Source organism: Lemur catta, chromosome 6 (assembly GCF_020740605.2).
Source record: "Lemur catta isolate mLemCat1 chromosome 6, mLemCat1.pri, whole genome shotgun sequence".
Taxonomy (NCBI): domain Eukaryota; kingdom Metazoa; phylum Chordata; class Mammalia; order Primates; family Lemuridae; genus Lemur; species Lemur catta.
In genome coordinates this window covers 38023538-38048448 of record NC_059133.1, presented here as the reverse complement: position 1 = coordinate 38048448, position 24911 = coordinate 38023538, and the positions used below count along the sequence as shown (strand labels likewise).

General features: G+C 34.8%; 1 protein-coding gene across 5 annotated transcripts in view; it reads right to left on the bottom strand.

The window, feature by feature from the left end:
* The window catches only part of OSBPL8 (oxysterol binding protein like 8), a 148320-nt gene that overhangs the window by 68641 nt on the left and 54768 nt on the right, over positions 1–24911 (bottom strand). For 2 of the 5 annotated variants that reach the window (XM_045553330.1, XM_045553332.1), the window contains 3 exons: positions 17091–17129; positions 11329–11365; positions 3030–3167 (listed from right to left, as the gene is read on the bottom strand). In XM_045553330.1, coding sequence (XP_045409286.1) covers positions 3030–3167; positions 11329–11365; positions 17091–17129 — 214 coding nt within the window. Of the gene's footprint in view, positions 1–3029; positions 3168–11328; positions 11366–17090; positions 17130–24911 lie in introns of those variants that run through there. The other 3 variants (XM_045553331.1, XM_045553333.1, XM_045553334.1) reach the window with 3 other exon arrangements.

The window sequence follows — 24911 nt, the reverse complement described above, 5'->3', positions numbered from 1 at the left end:
CCTCCCGAGTAGCTGGGACTACAGGCATGCATCACCATGCCCGGGTAATTTTTTCTATATATATTTTAGTTGGCCAGATTATTTCTTTCTATTTTTAGTAGAGACAGGGTCTCGCTCAGGCTGGTCTCGAACTCCAGACCTCGAGCAATCCACCCGCCTCGGCCTCCCAGAGTGCTAGGATTACAGGCGTGAGCCACTGCGCCCGGCAATAATTTTTTTTAAAAAAAGAAAATGTGCTTATTTCTTAGAGACATATTAAGTATTCTGGGATATAACATCATGAGTTCTGTAACTTACTCTAAATATTCCATCTCCAAATAAATGAAACAAATACAAGAAAAGGTTAATAATTTATTAAATCTACACAATGGGTATATTAATGTTCACTGTACTCTTCTCTCAACTTCCCTGTTCGCCTGAAAATGTTTATGATAGATACAAGTGAGGATAGTTTTAATTATTAGTAACTTATCCTCTTGTTGGTTTACTAAATCTAAAAAGAACACCTCTAAATATTCTACTGCCACAGATACATGAATCAGATGAACCATATCTATGCACACAATGGGAAAAACCAGGATGGATGCATCTTTCCAGAATTTTATTTTAATGACGCTTATTTATACCAGAATATGAACCGTATATCCATTTTCATATCTTCAAAAAAGCATTTTGGCAACAAAAATGCTAACTGTCCAAAAATACATTCGACTAAGCAATAAATGTTAACATAGTAATTCTTTTCATCTTGTTATATAAAATGTTTACAGTTCCCACAATGCTATGTAAGTGTTTTCACCTAACATATGACTAGAAAACATTTTCCATTGATCTAAAGTAGAAAAATGATCATATAATTTAATATTTACCAATTAGTACTCATTTAAAAACAAGTTACTAAAGTCTGCTTTCAAAGGAAAATTCATAAAGTTACAACACCAAAACCTAACACACCATATGACAGCTAGGACTCTAGATTTAATTTTGAAAAATACTCAATAACCTGAGTACATATTAGCTTTCAGATACCAAATTTAAGTTTTCAGTTTTAAAAGCAGAAGTCCTTCCACTGCAGCTATGAGTAATTCCCACAGGAGAATTCAGAACATTTGATTAAATAAACTTCAGCTGAGTAGCAGAAGCCACTACACAAAACTGATCAATTATGAATTAGGAAGTGTAATCCACGAACTTCTTGGAGTCCCCCAAGACCCTTTCAGAGGGTCTGCAAGGTCAAAACCAGTTTCATAATACTTTTTCATTATGTTGACATTTTTACTGACAGTGTAAAAGCAATGCTGGGTAAAAATGCTGGCACCTGAGCACAAATCAAGGCAAAAGCACCAAATTGTAGCAGTAGTCACTGAATTCTTCATGGTCATGTACTCACGGTAAAAGAATTCCAGTTCACTAACAAACGTTCTAGATGAAGCAGTAAAAATTAGTAATCTTGAACTTTAAGTACACATGGTTTGAATATTCTGTGCAACAAAATGAGAACTGTGCATAAAGCAATTCTCTGTACTGTATTTTAAAGTGTGTCAACACTTGGAAGATCTGCATAATTCAGTGAACAAATATTTTCTAAATGACTAATGCATGATGGTCCAAAATCATGCAGGAGTAAAGACGCATTCAAAATTCAAGACAGACTGGCCGGGCATGGTGCTCACGTCTGTAATCCTAGCACTCTGGGAGGCTGAGGTGGGTGGATCATCTGAGCTCAGGAGTTCGAGACCAGCCTGAGCAAGAGCGAGACCCCCGTCTCTACTAAAAAAAAATAGAAAGAAATTATCTGGCCAACTAAAAATATATATAGAAAAAATTAGCTGGGCATGGTGGCGCATGCCTGTAGTCCCAGCTACTTGGGGGGCTGAGGCAGGAGGATTGCTTGATCCCAGGAGTTTGAGGTTGCTGTGAGTAGGCTGACGCCATAACACTCACTCTAGCACAGGCAACAAAGTGAGACTCTGTCTCAAAAAAAAAAAAAAAAATTCAAGACAGACTAATGGATTTTAATTTAACAGAGTATGAAAAGAGTGCTGATATAGTTTCAGATTCCATATTGCAACTAACATTCAAGAAACTATTATTTGTCCAGTTTTGGTATATTATCAAAGAATATCTAACAATTATGTATAAAAGCTATTAATATAATCCTCCTTTTCCAACTACATATGTGAGGCCAGATTTTATTCACATACTTCAATGAAATCATCACATCACAACAGACTGAAGAAGCAGATATGAAAATCCAGGTGTCTTTTATTAAGCCAGACAGTAAAGAGATTTGCAAAAACTATCATACAGTAGTTCTCAATCAAGGATGATTTTGTCCCTCAAGGGACATTTGGCAACGTCTGAAAACACTGCTGGTTGTCATAACTGGGGAAAGTGCTATTGGCGTCTATGGGTGGAGGCCAGGGATATTGCTTAATATCCTATAACATAAAGGACAGCCCCCCTCACAACAAAGAATTACCCAGGCCAAAATGTCAATGTTAAGAAATCCTGAGATAAAACAATACCAACCATCTCAATCAATTTGGGGGGGGGGGAGGTGCTGAAGAAACATAGCAAATCTTAATAAAAATTTTACATTAACATGTAATGGGTTTATTATTATTTTAAATGAATAATAAAAATTTTTAAATTTCTTAGTTTCAATTTACAATACAGCAAATATCAACTGATATGACTCACTTAAACAGAAGCGTGTTAGGGTCTTTAATAATTTTTAAGAGTGTAAAGGAACCATGAGTCCAAAAAAGTGTGAGAATCACTAAATTAGAAGAATGGTGTAACTAAGAAAGTATGTTAGAGAATATAAGAGAAATTAAAGGGCTTTTAAGAAAAATGTACTCATTTCAAGAATATTATGGGTGATCCAAACAAAACAAACCAAAAACCTTATAAAACCAAATAGTTACAAAGAAAAAAGATTATGATAGACCCCAAATGTCATTACCCCTTTCCCTTTTCAGAAGAGGTTGAAAAAACCCCAAAACATTAAAATGACAACTTCTCACCCTGGCTGTGAGGACTTGCGGGGCTAAGAGATGGCTGATGCAAATCTTTGGTTGGTGTTGGATAAGCTTCTTTCCCTTGGCGCTGACTCATCTTTCCTGGTGTCAGCAGTTGAGCTTCGTCACTGTTTGCTACAACAGCTCAAGGAAAGAAGAGAAAAATAATCAGTACTAAAGTCATAGACTTATATAATGGCATAACACAGAACAGAATTATAACTGAAATGGCCTCAGCGGTTATATTCATTTTACCAACTCAATATTTAAATAAATTCACATAATCATTTTGTTTTCATGTTGGTATCTATCAACCCAAGAGGAACTGACAGGTATGTGTAAGTCAAACATCCAAAGTATAGACATTACAAAAATGAAAATACACATCCAACTGGTAATGAAAGGCACTCCAAGGTTGACTGTATACCTCTCATTATGCTATAATCTCTTTATATTTGCCAATAGAACAATAAACAAAAGACAAAGTCACTTCACAGAAGAAATACAAATGGTCGATAAACATATAAAAACTAGTAATCAGAAAAAATACAAGTTATTACAATATAAAATAATATTTTACACTCTCTAGAATTGCTACTCTAATTTCTAATTTTCATGGAAAGTCAGTATGATATCTGTTTTAGAAATGGGGAAACTTTAGGTTCAGAGATTGCCTTGCCCAAGACTAAGTAGTCAGTAAGTAACAGAGGCAAGATTCCAACTCAAGACCCATTCGGTTCTAAAATCTGTCTCTTAAAGCTTGCTGCCCCAATAATCAATTTACATAGTGCTTTCAGGCTGCTTCTCACCCATTTGGCCAAACTACTATTATAATACAGGAGAGCCAATGCCCAGTTTCAGAGAGGATAAAAGAGAAAACACTAAATGAAGGAACAGGGCAAATAAATCGTAAGTCCACAGTGTCCCAGGATCCCCAAGTTCTTTCACTGTATGTTTCTTTGCTTTCAGACTACAAAAATTTTTGTTTCATTTTAAGAATGAATGATTTGGTCTTCACTCTAGATTTAATTTTTCCACTTAACCAGAACTCCATAGTCACATTTTTATCACATCTTTTTAATAAATTTGCTTTAATGTTTTCCAATATGCTAAAGTTTTCAAAATTATATTTAGCTCTTTATATTCCAAAGTAAAAATACAAAAACATTTTTATTTCTCATGCAAGCAAAGGTATAAAAAATTATTTTCCCACCAAGCCAATAAAAAAAAAAACTTTAGACTGATGACTCCTAAATTTTATCTCCAGCTATAATATTTCTCCCAAACTCAAACTCACCCAACTGCCTGCCTTATAATCACCTCTTCATTATTTACAGGCATCTCAAATTTATCTAGAACATAATTCTTGATTCTGCTTATCCTCCAAAACTGCCTCCCACCCATCTCAGTGCCATCACTACTTCCCTCCCCCTACTTTTTCAGGCCAAAAACCTTAGATGTGTTCTTTGATTTTTCTCTTTCTCTCATATCTCACATTCAATTCATTTGTGAAATCTTTAGACTCTACCTTCAAAATGTACCTGGAATCCCACTGCTTCTTCCCACTTCCACAACTACCGCCTAATCCAAGCCACCATTACCTTTACCTTTCCACTGGGCCACAGCAGCAGATTTCTACCAACTTATCATCTTGCTTCCTGTTGTATAAAGTTTATTCTCTACACAGAAGCCCAAGTAATCTTTTAAAATCATAAATCAGAAATATTCTCAGTGGCTTTACATGATGCTTACAATAAAATCCAAGACCTGAAGACTCAAGACAGACTGACACCTGCTTATCTTTCCAGCCTCATTCTCTACCATTCTCCTGTCACTCACTTGGCTTCTGCCATAATGCCCTTCTTGGTATTTCTCAAAAGATGCTATCTTGTCCCCTTTATATTTCTTGCTCCTTCTGCTTGAAATACTCCTCCCCAGATCTTCACATTATTGGCTCCTCTCATTTGTTGTCTGTGCTCAAATGTCATCTCTTCAGAAAAGCCCTTTGGGTTTCTTCATGGTGCATTTTGATAAATAAAGTTTTTAGTTTTAATATAGCACAATTTATAATTTTTTTTAGGATTAATGCTTGCCACTTCAGGGTTATACTCTATCACCTTACCCTATTTAATTTTCATTGTAGCTCTTTTCTCATTACTTGAAGCGATATCATTTGTTTATTGTCTGCCTTTCTCCATTAGACCTTAAATTCCATATGAGGAAGTTTTGTCTGCCTTATTTTCCCACAAATTCTCAGGTCCTGGTATACTTCCTGGCATACTGAAGGTGCCGTTCCTGGTACACTAAAGGTGCTCAATAAAATTTTGTTGAGTGAATCAATCAACCAACTTTACAAGGTATTTATGAAGTTTCATAAAAATATAAAGTATTTGGTGGCTCCTTCAGTTACTAAATCCAAGATTCATTTGATTCCTAAAAATAATTATTGCAATTTAAAATGTGTGGTGCTGATACAGAGATAAATTGGCCTAAAGAGCATAACAGATAGCTCTCAGAAACAGACACATACGTTTGTGGAGCCTAGATATGAGACAGAGATACGGAAAAGACTACTCAACTAATAACATGAGAACAACTGGTTATCCATATTGGAAAAATAGATCGAACCCTAGCTCATACCACACATAAAAAATAGTTCTATAAATATTAAAGACATAACATAAAAAGCAAAACTTGAAAACCTTTAGAATATATTTTCATAAGCTTGGGATAGGGAATGATTCCTTTAAAAAGACAGAACAGCTGGGCACAGTGGCACAAACCTGTAGTGTCAGCTACTTGGGAGGCTGAGGTGGGAGGATCACTTGAGCCCAAGAGTTCAAGGTCAGCCTGAGCAACACAGTGAGACCCCATCTCTTTCATTTTTTAAGAAGACACAACAAAACATTAACCACAAACCAAAAAATTGATATACCCTACTATGTTAAAATTATGAATTCATTCAATTAAAAGATACCATAAAGAGAATGAAAAGAAAGTCACAAAACGGAAGATATTTGCAACACATAATCAACAAAGGGTTGGTGTCCAGAATGTTCTTCAGAAAAACTCCCATAAACCAATTAGAAAACGACCAACAACATAATAAATGGGCAAAAGATGTGCACAGTGATTTCACAGAAAAAGAATTACAAATTGTTGGTAAGTATATGAGAAGATGTTCATCCTCTTTAGAAATGAAGGAAATAAAAATCAAATACACTACACTCAACAGACTCACCTACAAAGGATAACCTTATAGTGCCCTCTACTGGTTCTACCTGTGAAAGTAAATTAACCTACTTTGCTACTCATTACTTTATTCATGTTAAGTACAGTAGAAATTATACTGGAATATGTAATAGTAATATGATTAACATACCAGCTGTGCCTTCTAAGGAGAATATGAATCTGTGACTTTCTGAACTTTCTAAATTCAATTCATAAATATAAAATTTGAAGACTTTTACAAGCTTCAAAGTCTGGTGTTTGCACTTAATTTAATGAAATAAATATATTATACTCAGTAAAATTGACAAAATTAGTAAATCTGAAAATGCCAAATACTGATGAGGATGGGAGCCACAAGATGTCTGAAGCTCTACTGATGGAGCATAAATTGATATAAGTACTTTGGAAAACCATTTGGAGCTATCTTATATAAAACTAAATTTCAGCCTACCCTATGGGTCCAACACTTCCACTCTCAGAATCTAGGAAAAATTTTAACAGGTGTGTACCAAGAGACAAGCATAAGAATGTTCATAGCAACATTGTTCACAATTAACAAAAATTAAAGCAACTTAAATATTCAGCAACTGAATATAAAATAGATTAATAAATTGTGGCAGATGCATATAATGGGACAGTATATAGTACAAAAATGAATGATCCATTTCTATACTGAACAACAAGGCTATGAATCTTAAAAATAAAACAGCTACATAAAGCAAGTCTTAGAAGATTACACATAGCATGATACCATTCTTTCAAAATTAAAAACCAAGCAAAACTTAGTGATACATATTAAAATATGTATGTGATTAAAAATTCTTAAAAACCTATTTTTTACAAAGCAAAGAATGGTAAACAAAAAATACAACCTACTCATCCCCTCTGGGGGCAGGCACAGGGATAGAAGAGAGAAGAAGCAGACAGAATGATGTTAGGTATTTCTAAGATTCTAGAGTTCTGAAGCTGAGTTGTAGGACCATACGTGCTCATTGTGTGATTATGCTTTATCATTTACACATGACACATTCTTTTGTATGTACTAAGCAGTCCATTTAATGCTAACTTAAAACATAAGAAGCAACAATAATAGAATTAACGTATGTTTTAGTGTTCTATTAGTAAGACATAGGTATCTATGAATAACTTTACTATATAAAAAAGGAAACAGTCCGAGAAGTATAATTTTAGTTCTATTCACCCTTCTAATCCATTTTCAATTGAGGTATTTATTGCTGTATGATTTTTGATAACCTTGAAGTGAGAGTACAGAGAAACAGCAATGTACAGAGCGTACCTCTACAAAAAAAAAAAAAAAAAAAACCAGAAAGCCCATTTTTCTATTTGTTTTCCTTCACCCCTTTCACAAGCATTAACAACTACACAGACAAAAGAGGCTGCATGATATAAAAATCACTATGATTTCCTACATCATTTGCACAGTAGTGGACTATTCAAATAGAAGTTTAAGAGGGGCACAGTGACTTTGTTTCGGTCTGTATCCCTTGGCACATAATTGATACTCTGTAAATACCTGCTAAAAGAGTGAACAGATATTTGGCAAATGAATCACTATGATTCCAGCACTGTTTCTGACACTACACTCAACAGACTCACCTACAAAGGATAACCTTATAGTGCCCTCTACTGGTTCTACCTGTGAAAGTAAATTAACCTACTTTGCTACTCATTACTTTATTCATGTTAAGTACAGTAGAAATTATACTGGAATATTTAATAGTAATATGATTAACATACCAGCTGTGCCTTCTAAGGAGAATATGAATCTGTGACTTTCTGAACTTTCTGAATTCAATTCATACATATAAAATTTGAAGACTTTTACAAGCTTCAAAGTCTGGTGTTTGCATTTAATTTAAGTAGAAGAAGCTAAGTTAAGACGAAAAAATCCTAAGTCTCCTTTTCTTCTAAGGTACTAAGGTATTTCTTAAATACTCAAATAATGTAAATGTTGATATATATCATGTAGTTTTTTCACTCAATTGTACCAATATATTCTAAACAAGTACCATGAAATTACAGCTGACCCTTGAACAACATGGACATTGGGGGTGCAGACATTTTGTGCAGCTGAAAATCTGCGTATAACTTTTGACTCCCCAAAAACTTAACTACTAATAGTCTACTGTTTACTGGAAGCCTTACAGATAACAAACTGTTGATTAACACATATTTTGTATGTCATATGTATTATATAGTGTATTCTCACAATAAAGTAAGCAAGAGAAAAGAAAATGTTATTAAGAAAATCATAAGGAAGAGAAAATACATTTACAATGCTGTATTTATCGATACCATTAAGTTTACATCATCTGTTTACAAGATGAATCGTTTGTCTGAAATAGCAGGCAACCACAGGGGCAGACCTTAATTTACAGTACATATTAAGCAATAAAACTTTTTCTTGTATAATGTCATGACCTCTCACTGCTTCCTGGGAGCACTCATAGAATCACCAGTGGCACTTCATACGGGTCTCATAATGTTATTCAAAATTTACAGTATTGCATTCAACATGATGAAAACTATGTGAGAACTGGGAAAGATCACTTTTCACTGTGATACACAATTTACTGGAGAGAGGAACTATTCACACGTAGATGGTAAGTGCCACACCGCATTTAAGCAGATACTTGCAATAGCAACAGGTGGCGGCTATGAAATTATTATAATAGCATAGTACGTACTACAGTTACTTTTATGATTTAATACTACATCCTTATATTTGTTTACTTGTCTCTCCACTGCAAACACTCATGTACAGTCTGTGTTTGTGTATGTAAGTTTTGATAAATTTTTACTTTTTAGAATACATGTGTATATATTTTATGGTAGTAAATGATAAAATAGATAGTATCTACATATATTTTATGCATTCATGACATACCTTTTTCTTTTTGTGATATTTCTAGGCTACATGGTTCGGTCTGCAAGCTTTTTCAAACTGTCGCAATCCTTCAAAAATTTTTCCAATACATTTATTGAAAAAAAATCCGCCTTTAAGTGAACCCAGTCAACTTATACCCATGTTGTTCAAGGATCAATTGTATCTCACTTTAAAAGATGTATCATATCTAGTTAATAATTACACAGCCTCAGCCTTTTAATACTTAACAGAGTATATTATAAAGTCATCTCTAATATATGTTATATATTTTTATTCATATATGCGTAAAATATATTACCTTAGTAAATTTCTTTTATTCCAAGTAAAAATTAAAGACCTCCATTTATAAAACCCAGTTCCTATGACAAAACCCCTTCATTTAACATTAAAAATGCCATTCTATTTATAAAGTTCAGCAGTGCCATTCAGTTCACCTGAGTCAACATCTAAATATATGAGGTAATTAAAGTAACTGAAGAATCCATTGAAATTATCTGCCAAGTATCACAAGGCTGAACAACAAAACATAAAAATGTTTTGAGATTTGTGTTCTTTTTCTTACTTGTAAAATTTCTACTATCCTAATAATGCCGGTTGTATAATAAACAATATATTTAAAATATTGAGAATTGTTACATAAGAATGAAAAAAGGAATTTAGCATACTATTTTAAATCATCTCTTTTAAGAGAAAAAGTACGTACATACTATAACCATTATTAGGGACAAATAGCAACTGTTCTAGACCCAAAAAACTTATAGCTAGAAGAAATCTTTGCCATTATCTCGTTCAGTCCTTTCTTTTGTTCAGTGAAAAATAATGAACCCCAGCCCAGTAAGCTTACTTGCAACAGATGATTATTTAGAGATAAATACTAAAACTTAAACCTTCCTAAATCAATGTCATTTCCTACATTGCTCTTTAACAAAATTAAAATCTTTTTCTAATTTACAATACAGTAAAATTTTAATTATTTGGTTAGACTGGACTTCAGCAAACTAATTGTTTCATTTTCATTTTTGATTAAGAGTAGAAGACAGACATATTGGGCTAGTAACCAATTCTAACTTCTTAAATATTTAAGTTCTTAGTCTCAGGCTCTTCATCTATAAAATTAATGCTTTATTAGATGATCTCTGAAGCCCCTCTTACCTCGGTAATTCTATGACTTTTAACACGAAAACTGCCCCATCACTCCCCAGCTAGACTATAAAAATCCTTAGGTACAGGAACATTATTTATTCATTGTATGTACCCAAATGTTAGCCCAGTGTCAAATCCCTGCCCTAAAGAAAACACTCTCAGTAAAATTTTGTTGAGGTGAATTGGACATAATTTTAAAGGGTACATCTTCTAAATCCCTGAGGTAAGACATGTTTCACTTATGAAATACCCAAAATACAAAAAATTTCATAACCAAATAATCTATTATGTAAAAATTCTGGCTGGGTGTGGTGGCTCATACCTGTAATCCTAGCACTTTGGGAGACCATGGCAGGAGGATCACTTGAGGCCAGGAGTTCGAGACCAGCCTGCGCAATATAGTGAAACAATGTTCCTACAAAAGTTTAAAGAAACAAAACTAGCTAGGCACAGTGGTGCACACCTGTAATCCCAGCTACTTGGGAGGCTGAGGCAGGAGGATCACTTGAGCCCAGGAGTTTGAGGCTGCAGTGAGCTATGATCATGCCACTGCACTCCAGCCTGGGCAACAGAGTGAGATCCTATCTCAAAAATAAATAAATAATAAATAAAAATTCTGATAAAATAGAACAGTATTTCTCACTTTCATATGTCAGTGAATTCCTTGTACCATCTCTAGCCTCAAAGTGGTCTGATCTATGCCTTGTGATGCCTGTAGAAAAGTATATTATGAAGAAGAGGTTCTAAATTATGAATTAGATAACTGAATAAGTAAATAATGCATCTTTAGACATCAAGATTTAAACATTCAAATACTATCAATCTCAGATAGACAATGAGAACAGATGAGGACTGAGCACTGAATGACAATCTGTATTCTTTACTATGTATTTCAATTACTGGAAAGAAAAGTAGAAGACTTAACATAATAAATCAAAATTGAAATGCCATTTGCCTTTCCTAAGTACACATCAAAATATTATCATGTCCCCCAAACATGCCATTCAAACTTTAGCTACTTACTTGATGGCCAAAGGACATCTTTGCTATCACCAAGAAGCTTTTAATGCAGGGTAATTGAGCAGCAAACAAATACAGTCCAAACCAGGAAGAAGCAAAATGCATCAGGATGGAAGCAGCAGTGAAACAAAAGGACAAGGAAAATAGCATTAGTTTATAAGTAGAAAGCACATGCACATCAATTATAATAATCCTAATTCATAAGGAATTTCATTTTCTACACAAAAAAAGGATCTTGGCTTAAGCATTATCAAATATTTGTTTTAATCTGGGGGGGGAGTAGAAAAAGAAAAATGGATTCACCCAAGTATTTTGTTTTGAAAATTACCGAAATCAAGAATTACTTTCAATTGTAATTCAAGATATGGATTAGGAGTGGTAAAAATTATTTACAAAATGTAAGAGACAGTCAAAAGTTATTCATTCCTAAAATTTAAGATGGTTTTAAAATATATAAAACCCATGCACTATTAAGTATTAGTTCTGCATGCCATGAAAGCACTTAACACTACATAGAGATTTAGTATGTTTCTTCTACAAGAGAGAAAAGAACATTTACTGAGTGCTGATTATGTAAAAAGCATTGTGCAAAGAGCTTCTACAAAGACATCAGCAAAGTAGAACAAATTTATTCTTGAATGGCAAAAAAAAAAGAAAGGAATATTAATTAGAAAGACAAATTTTATTAAGTCAGACAAAATTTTCTTAGGACCTACTAAATATCAAGCATATTATCTGGAGCTATTGGTCTTTAGGAATGAATGAAGAACTTGCAATCTTCATCTTGAATGAAGAACTTGCAATCAACTAAAAGAAACAGGAAAAAGACTGCTGACCTTTTGTTTGGTAACTATTTTAACATACATTACGCTAAATGTTGCCTATGGATAAATGTTTTGGTGTGCCTTGGGAGGAACAGAGTTCTCAGCTCTCCTTCACTTCAAATACAAAACACAGCAACATATCAAAACTAATGTAACAACAAAAATTCAAAAATCCCACTGGTTACACTATTTCTTAGTTTTATTTGAAGAAAGTAAGAGAGTCTTAATTATTGTGACAAAACAAGGTAGCAGTTGCTTGTTCTGGGCTTCTGCCATCTTCTTGGAGAAAATCTTGAACCTGTTACTTCCCCTAAAAAGATGGATACTTCATAATGCTTGAAATTACAGTATGTTCTAATGCCTTAAAAGCATTTGTTCTATTCATTTTTTTGCAGTCACCCATTTAAGCTCATTCTTTTATAAATGAGTTCTTTCACAGATAAACTAAAAAAAATATAGCTTTGTTGACAATGAACTAATTGTGCTGATGTCATTATTACTGATGGCCATGTTATCACAACTAGCAAACGTGTATAAAAGAGGTTAAAGTATATGTGGTAAGCAATCTGTAGAATGGCCCCCAGTGATCCCATTTCCTGGTGTATAATCCCTTCTCTGAGTGTGTGCTGGACCTACTGAATCACTTCTAATGAACAGAATATGACAGATGTGATGGGATGTCTCTTCTGCAATTAGATCGTACAAGACTGTGATTCCATCTTGTTAGCATTCTCTCCTATACAGATTACCCTGGGGAAAGCCAGCTGCCACTTCATGAGGCAGCCTGCTAGACAGGCCTAATACCCAAAGGAACTTTGGTGTTGGTGAGGTCTTCCAACAGTACTAAATAACCTTGGAGATCTCCTGCCCCCACCTTCCATCCAGTCAAGCTTTCAGATGAGAATGCAGCAGTGCTCCCTCGCCAACATCTTGACTGTAACCACATGACAGACTTTGTGTCAGAGACACCTAGTTAAACTGCTCTTGGATTCCTAACACATAGAAATTTGAGATAATAAATTCTTGTTGTTCTACATCACTTACTTTTGGGATAATTTGTTATGCACCAATAACTAACTAATGTAACACTGGAAAACTGAAAAAGGCTAGGAAGCTGACAGAGATAACTGTGGCAAACTTTACAAATGCTTCACAGACATTTTCTTAAAAAAAATCTCCCAGTACTGATAAGAATAATTACTAGTTTCCCCTAAATTTACTAGTAACTTCCTAAAGGAAAGTTCTAATCATATATTCATATTTGAGTGCATTTAATTTCACAAGGCCAGTCATGTTTGAAGGTCTTAGAGTTGATCTTCTATTTGAGTAAAAGATTTTAATAAGCTCACTTTCATTCCACAGTTCTGTTGTATTCTCAGATTTTGTCAATTAACAGCATTATGTCAACTTTTGAACAGCTGTATTCCTTGTTTATTCCAAGAAAATAATCCCTAGCATATATAGTAATACCTGAACATTTGTTCCAAAAACCTCCACTTATATTTACTATCAATATTATATCCTCAAGCATGGCTCTGCCATATAAATCTGATTCTATTTATTGGATTAATCCTTTTAAATTTTTCAGATTGAAGCGATGAACAACAATCAAAATAAATACTGTCCTTTCCAATCATCCATTCAATAAATATTTACTGAGTAACTACTGTGGATACATTTCATTTTAGACACCAAGGAACATAGCAGTAAACAAAACTGACAAAAACTTTGACCTTATCGTACTTATGTTCTAGTGGGAGGGATGAACAATAACATAATAAACACAAACTCATAGTATATAGCATAAAAACTAAGGCAAAAAATAAGCAGAGAATGGGGGCATGTAAAATGTTGGGGAAAAGGAGTGACAATTTTAGATAGGGTGGCCTAAGAAAGTTTCATTATAGAATTAACTGAATAAGATGAAGGAATCTGCCATAAGGACATATAGGAGGGGAAAGTATTCCAGACAGAGGGAGAGAGAAGTGTAAAGGATTGGGTTGGGAACAGGGCTGGAGTGTTGAGGGAAGAGTAAGAAGGCCAGTGAGGATGGAATGCAATAAGTAGGAAAGTAGTGGGAGATGAGGTCAAAGAGGTAAATGGATGCCAGACTCTATAGGACTTTGGAGGGCCTACTTGGGACTTCGGTTTTATTTTCAATGAGATGGGGAACCACTGGATGGTTTGAGAAAAGGACTGACAAGGTCTGATTATGTATTAACAGGATCACTCTGACTGTTATGTTGAGAATAGACTAAGAAAGACAAGGGTATAATCAGTTAGGAGATTACGTAATAATACAGGAAAGAGTTGAAGGAGACCTGGTGGTAACAGTGAAGGTGATGAGAAATAGTTAAGTTCTGAATGTATTTTGAAAATAAAGTCAACAGAATTTCCAAACAGATTAAGTGTGAGGTAAAAGAGAAAAAGAAGACTCAAAATGACATCAAGTGTTGGGATGTGAGTACCTGGAAGGATGGAACTGCCATTATCTGAGATGGAAAAGACAACGAGAGCAGGTAGTTTATAGGGAGAAATACAAAGAGCTCAGTTTGAGAGAAGTTAAGTCTAAAACAACTGTTAGACATCCTTAGTGGAAATGTCAAGTAGGCAGTTGGATAGACAGATCTGTACAGGCTGGTAAAAAAAAACAGTATAAATTATGATATGTGTGAGAGTTATATGACCTGAAGGGCTTAATCACAAGAGACTGAAAAATGCCACAGGATAAGAGAACAGGCAGCAGAAAAACATATATCATAATGAATAACAGAACTAAGAATTCAGCTGAAACACAGTAAGCCTGGCTTCAGAAACCTTCCCCAGCTTGGTGGGTACAATGTCCATTGCTCCAGTGATGGAAGTACTGAAGGGCCCATCTCTGCCACAATGCACTGTAGCAATGTAGCAAAATCGCACTTTTACCCCATTAATGTATACAAATAAAAAACAAATTTTTTAAAAAAGAAACCTTTTCCAGAAGGATATGGATACCAAGGCACTAAACTGAGATGCAAGTGAAATCATCCTCCCAGAGTTTCTTGTAAGTGATACAATAGGAAATGGGATAAAAGTAATTAATTGAGGATTACATATCAAATTTACCAAGTAACTTACATCACTGAAGCCTTCTGCACATGGATGGCTAAACTGCATACTACTAACTTCTTACTCTTAATGCTTTTAGGACCTGAGTGTAATCTGTACAGTACCATGTTGTATAAGACATTAATAAAGACATCATGTGAAATAACTGATGTGGGAACAGTCTACACAGCTATTTTAAAAAGTAAAAAGCTAGGCATTCCTCTTGGTTTTTGCTACAGAACCAAATTACTTCTAGAATCTCAAAAAAACCCAGGAACTTCTTATCAGTTGGTTCAGAAAAAGACCATTAAGGTAAAACAGAGCTGGGTGTGGTAGCAGGGACCTATATTCTCAGCTAGTCAGGAGGCTGAGGCAGGACGATCGCTTAAGCCCAGGAGTTCAAGGCTGTAATACACTATGATTGTGCTTGTGAATAGCCACTGCACTCCAGCTTCTTAAATTAAAAGCATAAAATATTTATAGCCATTATCTAAATCTTTACCGATTTTAATCTATAAATCTCAGGAAAAGAGCATTGTGCAAACAAAAAATGTGACTGCATGTCTTATTTTATGTCTAAATATTTGCCACCTCCTCTATAATTAGCATAAACATACAAAGGAAGGGGTAGTTCATCATCATGCCCTTCATCCTGGGAAAACCCCTCAGTCTCCAGCAAACTATGATACATGGCCTCCCTATAATACAGAAATAATTCCATGAGATCAGTCCTTTGATTCCATTGCCTTTAGCACAGCACTTCCCTCATAACATACATAATGGCTTGACTTAAGTCATCTGATGAGCTTGAAGGAAAGCATGAAGAGTTCATCAAGCACTGATGTAGCTGGTGGCACCTCTTCACCCAACAAAATCGATCAAGCTGTTCTCATAGAAGCAATCCTGCTGCAGCTGGCTCCCAGAAACCACAATTCAGAAGGATTATATAAAACATCCCAAGAGTGCTCTATTTAGTGTTATCTTAGGCTCTCAGAATAAGAAACTTCAGAGAGGAATATATAATGCAGCTGAGAACTGTTTGTTCTTTGAACAGGAGTCATCACTCTACACTTAGCTGAATTTTTCATATTTCTGTAATCGTCCGCAAAACACAGATGTGCACATTTTATCCTTGAGTTTTACAAGACAGATTTTAAAGGAATATTTTTCTGAGAACTAGAGCTTATCACTGTTGGACAGAGAATATGATCTGGCCTGCCAGTCAGTTATATAAAAATAACCTAATCACATTTTTGATCCAGCATTTTACTTCTAGGAATATATATTAAAAATAATGTGATTATCCAAAATGTTCAAAAGATGTGTCCATAGATATTTATAACACCATTTATAATAATCTAAAATAGTAATCTATTTTAAACAGGGTAATAAATAATAATACATTCACACAATGAAATACTGTGTAGTCAGTCAAGTTTTTTTTTCCCCTACTGAAAAACATCCATTATAAATGGGCTTTTAAAAGTAGGTTATAAAAAAGCTTGTAGAAATGGAATGATTCCAGTTCTCTAAATTTGTAAGACATATACATACAAACTTAGGCAAGATGTAGCCAACATATTAACAGTGGTTACATTTAGGAGGTAAATACTATTTAAATATGCCATACTAGTATGCATTATGTTTGTAGTCAAAAAAGATTAAGCCTATTTACATTTTAGAAAAATGTGAGCAATTTTTTAAACTGCTTTTTTCAATCTACACTAGCTCTTTATTATGACATAATCATTTGTGATTAAGTATAGTGGAAGATATATTTTAAGAATCCAATTTGAAATCCTAATAAAATACAAAAACATTAACATTTCCAACATAGCACCATATATTACTCACTGTCTCTTGAACTTCAGCAACTTCTGAATATGGCAAGATCTAAAAAGAAAACAAATTTTCTCAGAAGTGATTTAACCTCATATACCTGAATTTGAATCTAGAGCACCTATGGTTTATCAAATGAATTAAGTGGTGCAATAATCTTTTAAGTAGCAAAAAGAAAGTTCAATATTACTTTTACACTAAAAACTAAATCCTTAAAAAAATCTTTCTTTCTTTTTTGTTTTAATCCTGGCATCAGGAAATTACAGTCAATCAGCCAATTTGTGAAGTCCTCTCTGGCATGTTCTGGGGAGTTTTCATTCTCCCTATATGTATTTAATTCTATCAGCCTTTTCATGTAAGCCCTCTCTTCCTCTGGTTTCTAAAATAATCCACTGCTCTGGCTTCGCTTCTGCTATTTTCCTGCCTCCACTTTGTGCTCCCATTCAATAAGTGAATAGCCATAACCTGTGCTCAGCCTCAAGTATTTGTTGTTTTTTCTCTATCTGCACTTTTCCTACAGATTCCATTCATTCCCAAGGCTCAGGTAATATATTATCTATATTCAGATAACTTCTAAATTTCTTTTTCAGACCTAGTATATCTCTAAAACTTGAAAACACTTCTATCTGTATGTTTGGACATTATTACGAATTAACTTCTAGTTCTAAAATTCTGTTAACAAAGGAAGGGCTTTAAGCTTGTTTCAGAAAGCATTTTTATGTCAAAAATAGCACTCAGCTTTCTGTCAGAAACCAGCTTCCACACTAATTTGCCCATCTTTCTTACAATCCCTTAGACCTAAACCCTTGAGTCATCCGTGACTTTCCCCCAAAATCTGATCAAATCATTAAGTTCTGATTATTTTTACCTCTACAATGTCTATCTCATATCCAGTCCTTTCTTTCATTTCCCATTATTACCACCCAAGTCAGACCTACATCACCTCATTTCTCAACTTTTGTAACTCTCTTTCAATAGGTATCCCTGTATTCAGTCTCATCCCACTCACTCATTTACTGTCCTTGGTATTAGGATTCAAAAAAATGATAAAAACACAGTCCCTACTGCCAAGATCACCATAAACTGAAGACAGTATGTATTGTACAGTAATTTAGTTGACATTAAGATATCTCCAGTTCACTGAATATTAGTCATTCTTTAAGCTAGCCCATCATTTGCAAGTCATTTAAGTTCTGATAGATTTTTCTCTTTTGTGAGTACATTAATTACTAAATCTTACAACTTTCTGGAATTGTTGTGAAGTTTAATAATAGTTTACATAACTGTACTTTATAAATTTTTTTGAAAAGTAGCATATAAACGTAAGGCAGAATTACTTAGTAGTACAACAAATGAGAGACTAAGAAAGGAGCCAGAAGGGAGTGATTAATTTGCCAACTTAATTTCCTCCCTAGACGATCACTCTGGCCACTGAAAAACAACTGATAGCACCCTATTTTTTCAAAAATAAGCCCCAAATCCTGACATTTAAAATATTCTACAATTTGGCCCAATTATTCATCGCACAAGAATGTTTTGATCTATGAAACAGTCTTGCAACTCCACTTAACTAAGTAAAACTCGACTTAGCTAAAATTCTGTCTAGTAAAACTGATTGCTGAAGGTGATCTGTAATTTTCTAGTTTCTTTTTGCGCCCCTATCCAATAACTCCAAAGTCCCCTAACCTTCAAAGCTCAAATTAAGAATTCTGCTACCAAAGTTCAAGCTGAAGTTATCTTTCTTCAACCCTGACTTCCTAGTGTGAGTTCTTTGACAATGCATATTAGCTATCTCATAGTATTTTCTCTATTGCTATCATAAATACATAAATAATTTAATTGTTATTTAACTTTTCTCCAATATTGTAAGGGTCTAGTACAGTGCTACAGAACTTTCTACAATGATGGAAATATTCCGTATCTGCAATGTCCAATAGGGTAGCTACTAGCTACACATAGCTATTGAATTCTTGAAATGTGGCAAGTGAGACTAAGGAATTAAATATTTTATTTAACTTAATTAATTTAAATTTAAATCAGTCATGTTTGGCAAGTGGCTACTCTATCAGACAACTCAGGTCTAGCACAACCTTACCTTTCCCCAGCTCAATCTAACTGACCACTCTTCTTCTCAAAACACTGCCCTTCCTTAGTTTACAAGCTATTTTCTCTCTTTTCTCTTCCCTCTTTACTTGGCTCCCTCCCCCAGCACCCCCTTAAGATAGTTATTTCCCAAGGCTGCATCCTAGAATTTCTTTTGTTTCCATTCAACATGCTTTCCTCAGATGATTCCACTGACCTGACTTTTAAAGGGCTCAATTTATCATGTACTCCCCTTCCTAACTTAATCTCTCCAGAGCTGCAGCCCCTCACGGCCATCCCAGTGGTCCTCCTGGTAGACTCATTCTTCTTAGATAAAGCATTACATCCTTGGTAAGGGGTTTCCTGACCTCCCACTGCATGTATGACAGACAGATATTCCATCCGTGTTGTCACTGCATCCTTCTATTATCAGGTGGGATTGCAGGGGAAAGCCCAGAGAGTCCATGTGTTCCCAGCAACGCTGACCCTGCACCTCCATCTTCCTGACTGAGGAGGAGGAAAGACTCTTCACTCACCCTTTCCCCCAATCTCTAACACTTACCACCTAACCACCACGGTCTGCCCAATAGAAATGCGAGCTCTACACTTGGCTCTTTGCTTAGAAAACTTCCTTTAGAATTCTGCTCAAAAGCTACTTCCTCAGAAGACTTCCATGATATTCCTAGAAAACAGCACCCACCCCCTATTCTGTGAACTCTATCCTGCTTACCCTGCTTTATTTTTCATCACAGCAATCATTACATAACATAGTATGTATTCATTTTTTTTTTTTTTTTTACTTTCTCCACTCAAATGTTAGCTCCACTGGAGTGGGAATTTTGTCTATTTTGTTCACTGTTATATCCCTAAAAACCCAAACAGAGCTCAGTACCATTGTAGACATTCAACAAATACTGAATGAACAAATGCATAAATTAAAAAAAAAAGGCTAAGTCATTATTATAACCCTTAAACCTAGCAAAGAATTTCTTACGCATAGTTTACTGAGTTCCTGTTTATTAAATGAATTAATTTTAAGTTCTCTTATGGCAAGAAAAACAAGTCATGCTCATTTTTATATTTTCAAAAACTTAACAGACTGCATGCCTAATATGATACACAAAGAACTATGGACTAGATACACACTAGAATAATAAAATCTGAATTCTAAGCCTAACTCTATCACTATTTTCTGGGTGTCCTTGAATAAATATCTTGAATTTTGTTTTCCTACTTGCTCATGAGATAAGATACAGTGCTAAAATTCTGTTATCACTACAATTCAACATAGAAAATTATCTCAATCCTAAGAACATCCTTAGCTATAATTCACAGCACATTTATATTTTCTTCCACGATTACTCTTTGCCCATAATATACCCAAATTCCATTGCTAGGAATTCCCCCATTCTTTTTCTTAAATAATTCTGTCCTTCATAAAATAACACTGTTACAGATTCACCTCACTTTTTGGTAATGGGAGCATGAATTCATATTTCTTCTGGTACTAGTGTTCTTGCCAAGATTAAACCAACCTCCTTCATCAAGGTCTTCACACACAGGAGAAGTTCAAAATTAATCAATATGATTTTCACTTGTAACTAATGGCATGCATCTGATAAGACTGCTGGTGAAGTCTGTAGTTATGAAACCAGAAAAAAGTTAATTGCCCACTGAAAGAATTAAACTTATAACCTTGGCCTTTGACCTCATTAACATGTTTCTCTATATCTGACCTAACCAGCCATAGTATTATGCTTTATCACAATCATGCCAGGTAAGATATGAGAACAAAATAACATATAAGTAAATATTTCAACATTTGATGCTTAATCTTATGACTTGTTTTAAGTCATTTAAATTTTCAGTTTGAAATAAGAGCTTCTAAAATTTCATTTTGGCCAATTCTTTGCATTCTTTGTATAGATATGTGAGCCTATGTTATAGATTAAATCATGACCAAGATCTGAATTAGGAGACAAGAACTTCATAACAAATAACTTCTTTCCTTCTAGAGTTCTATTCCATTTCTAACAAATCACTGATTAGTATCATGCTGTACAGTATCAAGCCATAAGCAAGACTGCTAATAATATTATGGAAACATCAACCTCCATGACTCATAAATCTACCGCATGTAAGAATGCAGTTAGCAACTGCTCTTCACATCTCAGCAACTACATTGTGCCTAAATGTCAAAATATTCAGCCTAGATACAAAAGTCAAAATTAGTTACAAAAGAACAAAGCTTTGGATTAAGTAAAATACATCATGTATCACGTTTTTCAAAGTATACATTATAATAGGTAATGAATATAAAATCTGTAAAAGGATCCTTAAAAGTCTAGGTGTAATATAGGTGAGTTTATAACAAAAACATTAGCCTTTACAGTCAATGACAAGAATAACAATTAGAGCATATGTATTTAAATCTTAATATTGCCCACTGATTAGCTAACTGACCTTACACAAATTACTTACCCGTTCAGAACCTTGGTTTCTTTAACTGTAAAACTAGAGTAATATCTACCTAACAGTACAATAGAGAGGATTAAATGACATGAAAGTGTATCAGACACCAAGCCCAGAGTAGGGCAAAAAGTATGCAGAAAATAATTTTTTTCTCTCCACATAAATACAGTAATGCAAATACAGAAAGCATAAATTCTAGAAATCTGGGGGGGGGGGGGGGGAGCAAAATCCAGAGGAGAACTGGTACAGAAAACTATTAAGAATTATAATAGATGCTGGACAAAGTATGATGAAGTATTTAATGAATTCCTTATATTTTATTATCTTGTTTTTTAAGGATAGGATAGCTTTTGACTACAAAGAGTGGTAAAGCAAACACCAGAGAGGTCTTACAGTGAAACGGGGGAAGCATCAAGCTGAGGCAACAGACTCAACCTCCCACTATCTATGAGACATTGGGCAGGTTACTTAACCATTATAGTACTCAGGGTCCTTGATTACAAAGCTGTTAAATTGAACCTTATAATCTTTAACATCCCTTCTAATAACAGTGCTCAATAAGTGGCAACTATGCATCAGATACTAAACTAAACCTTTTTTACACTATGTACTAACATACTTAACCCACAATATTTCAATCTCTCTGGAGAGCTACTCACTCACTAGAACAGTTAAACTGAAAAAGTTTTCTGACCCAAGTAAGAATTGAGAATTGCCAACATCTGGAGTATTAAAGTAACAGCTAATGGAAAAGTAAGCAAGAAAAAACGATGTGGACCCACAAAGTAATCACCTGAATCCCAGACATATCAGAATTACACAGGCTCACTGCTCTTACCTCTTCTATACTGCAACTCCTACTTAACCTGGTCATTCACTTCATCTTGTATTTTTATCTCTTGATTCCATCTTTGCTATATGGATTTGGTTTGTTTGTCCCCACAAAAATCTCATGTTGAAATGTGATCCCCAGTGTGGCAGTATTGGGAGGTGGGGCCAGACCCCTGGTGAATGGCTTGATGCAATTCTAGCAGGAGTGAGTGAGTTCATGCTCTCACAAGACAGGACTGGTTCTCAGGGAGAATGGATTAGTTCCTGAGGGTGTGGGTTGTTATAAAGCCAGGATGCCTCTTGGGTTCGGTCCCTCTTCCCACGTGCTCACTTCCCTTCTGACCTTCTCTGTCATATTTTGACACAGCACAAAAGCCTTCAGCAGAAGCCAAGTAGATACCAGCACCAGGCTTCTTGTACAGCCTGCAGAACCATGAGCTAAATAAACTTCTTTTATTTATAAATTTACCCAGCCTCAGGTATTCCTTTATAGTAACACCAAACAGACTAAGACAGTCTTAGTCTTCCAATTACCCAGTGCTCCACCAACTAAATTCACTTTCCTTGTACACCTAGTCTAAAGTTCAGGACAACCACTTTAATTAGCTCTGTGGGAGCTTTGTGTGTTTTTTTTTTTTAATGAAAACATGCTTTCTTAGTTAAGACAAATGCTGCTGTTTAGCAATTATCTCCTTTAATACTAGTTTCCTCTTAAAGTCCCCATAGCACCTTTCTTTCCACTTCTCAAATCTGCAACCCCACATCTCAGCAATTATAATAGCCAGTAAACTCTAGTATATTCTAAGGTGATCTCTACTAAAGTGATCAAGACAACTCAACCTGAGTTCCGTTAACCTTCCTCTTCATCTCAAAATTTCTCAACATGCCTAGTATCACGCAGTAAGTTTCTCTCTAAATTGAAGGTATGGGCATGTTGAGAAATATGTATGGACTTCCATCAGTACTGTGATATTATGCTCACATCTTTGGTAACTCCTATTTTCAAAAGAAAAAATAGATATGCATTTAAAATTGCTAAAAACAATATAATCAATCCCAAATTTGACTGGAAATCTGAGAAAGAACTAATGATATATTTTCATTTGTGTGTGTGTGTGTGTATATATATATATTTTTTTTTTTTCCTAGCTCTATCCACTATGAAGGTCTAAAAATAATGACCAACCCCATAGCAATGAATCTTACAATCTAGACTGTGGTCTCTAAAAACCATTTCTGACTGAAAGAAACAAAGGCTTCTCTAGACAGAAATGGCTGATTTTCAGTCTGGGACAGAAAAAGGCACAAAATGAGTCACATCACAGAGGCAAGAAGTTGTCAGAAATGACTAAGGTCCTTCAAAGACTCAGGAGCCAACTTGAGTAAGCTCTCAATGGCCAAAAATATAGTAGTATGACCATCAGAAGGTTAGTCCCTGTAGTCAATTTAATCAAATTAAGTATGTTAAAGGCCTAGGAGTTCATAACACAAACAAAAATTGTCACTCATTCTGAAGAATGCTAGGGACCCACGTTATTACACTCTGAGAATTAGTAAATAAAAAGAATTAAAAATGTATATTCCCTTTCCTATAGGAACTATACCTCAGGATAATCAAATAGCTGCTATGGAAAAGTTCCAATGTTTTTGGAATTCTAATCAACAAGTAAAGAAGAGTATCACCACTTTGAAGCCCCTTATGAATTAATGGATTTAGGAATGCTCATCAATGGCTGCCAAAACAATTAGGCCAAAAACTGATAAGAAACTTTAATACAGACATGGGAAACGTCATTTTCCAAAGATAGCCACAACAGTATTGGCCATCCCACATGCTCTTCTAGAACAGGGGCCAGAAGCTATTGCCAGTGGGCTGGCTACCTGTTTTTGTAAAAAAAGTTTTCTTAGAACACAGCCATGCTCATTCATTTATGTATCTTCTATGGCTGCTTTCACCCTACAATTGCAAAGTTCAGTAATTGCAACAGAGACTATACATCTCCACTTAAATATACATCTTAATGAATGGTTCCTCCCGCCTGATCACATAACACAGAAACCTAGAAGTCACTCTAAACTTCTCCCTCATCTTTATTCTTCCCACCCCTTTTCTCCTCCACCCCTAATATTAAGTCCAGGACAAGGTCCAAAGTTCTATATGCCCCAAATCTCATATTTATCCTTTTTGATTTCCCATTACTGCTATTACGTGCCACCTGAATTTCTTACACCTCAGCAATTTATCTTCCATACTGATATCATAGAGAGCCTTCTAAAACGTGTGTATGATTAGATCCTGAGGCCTTGAAAAACCACTTCAATGATTTTGCACTTGGTAGATACAGACTACCAAAACTAGAGAGAAAAACATTTAACCCCATCTTCAAGGGTCTTCATAATTTTGCCAATCTTACATCACACATTCTTCCACCCACCCATCAACCCTACACT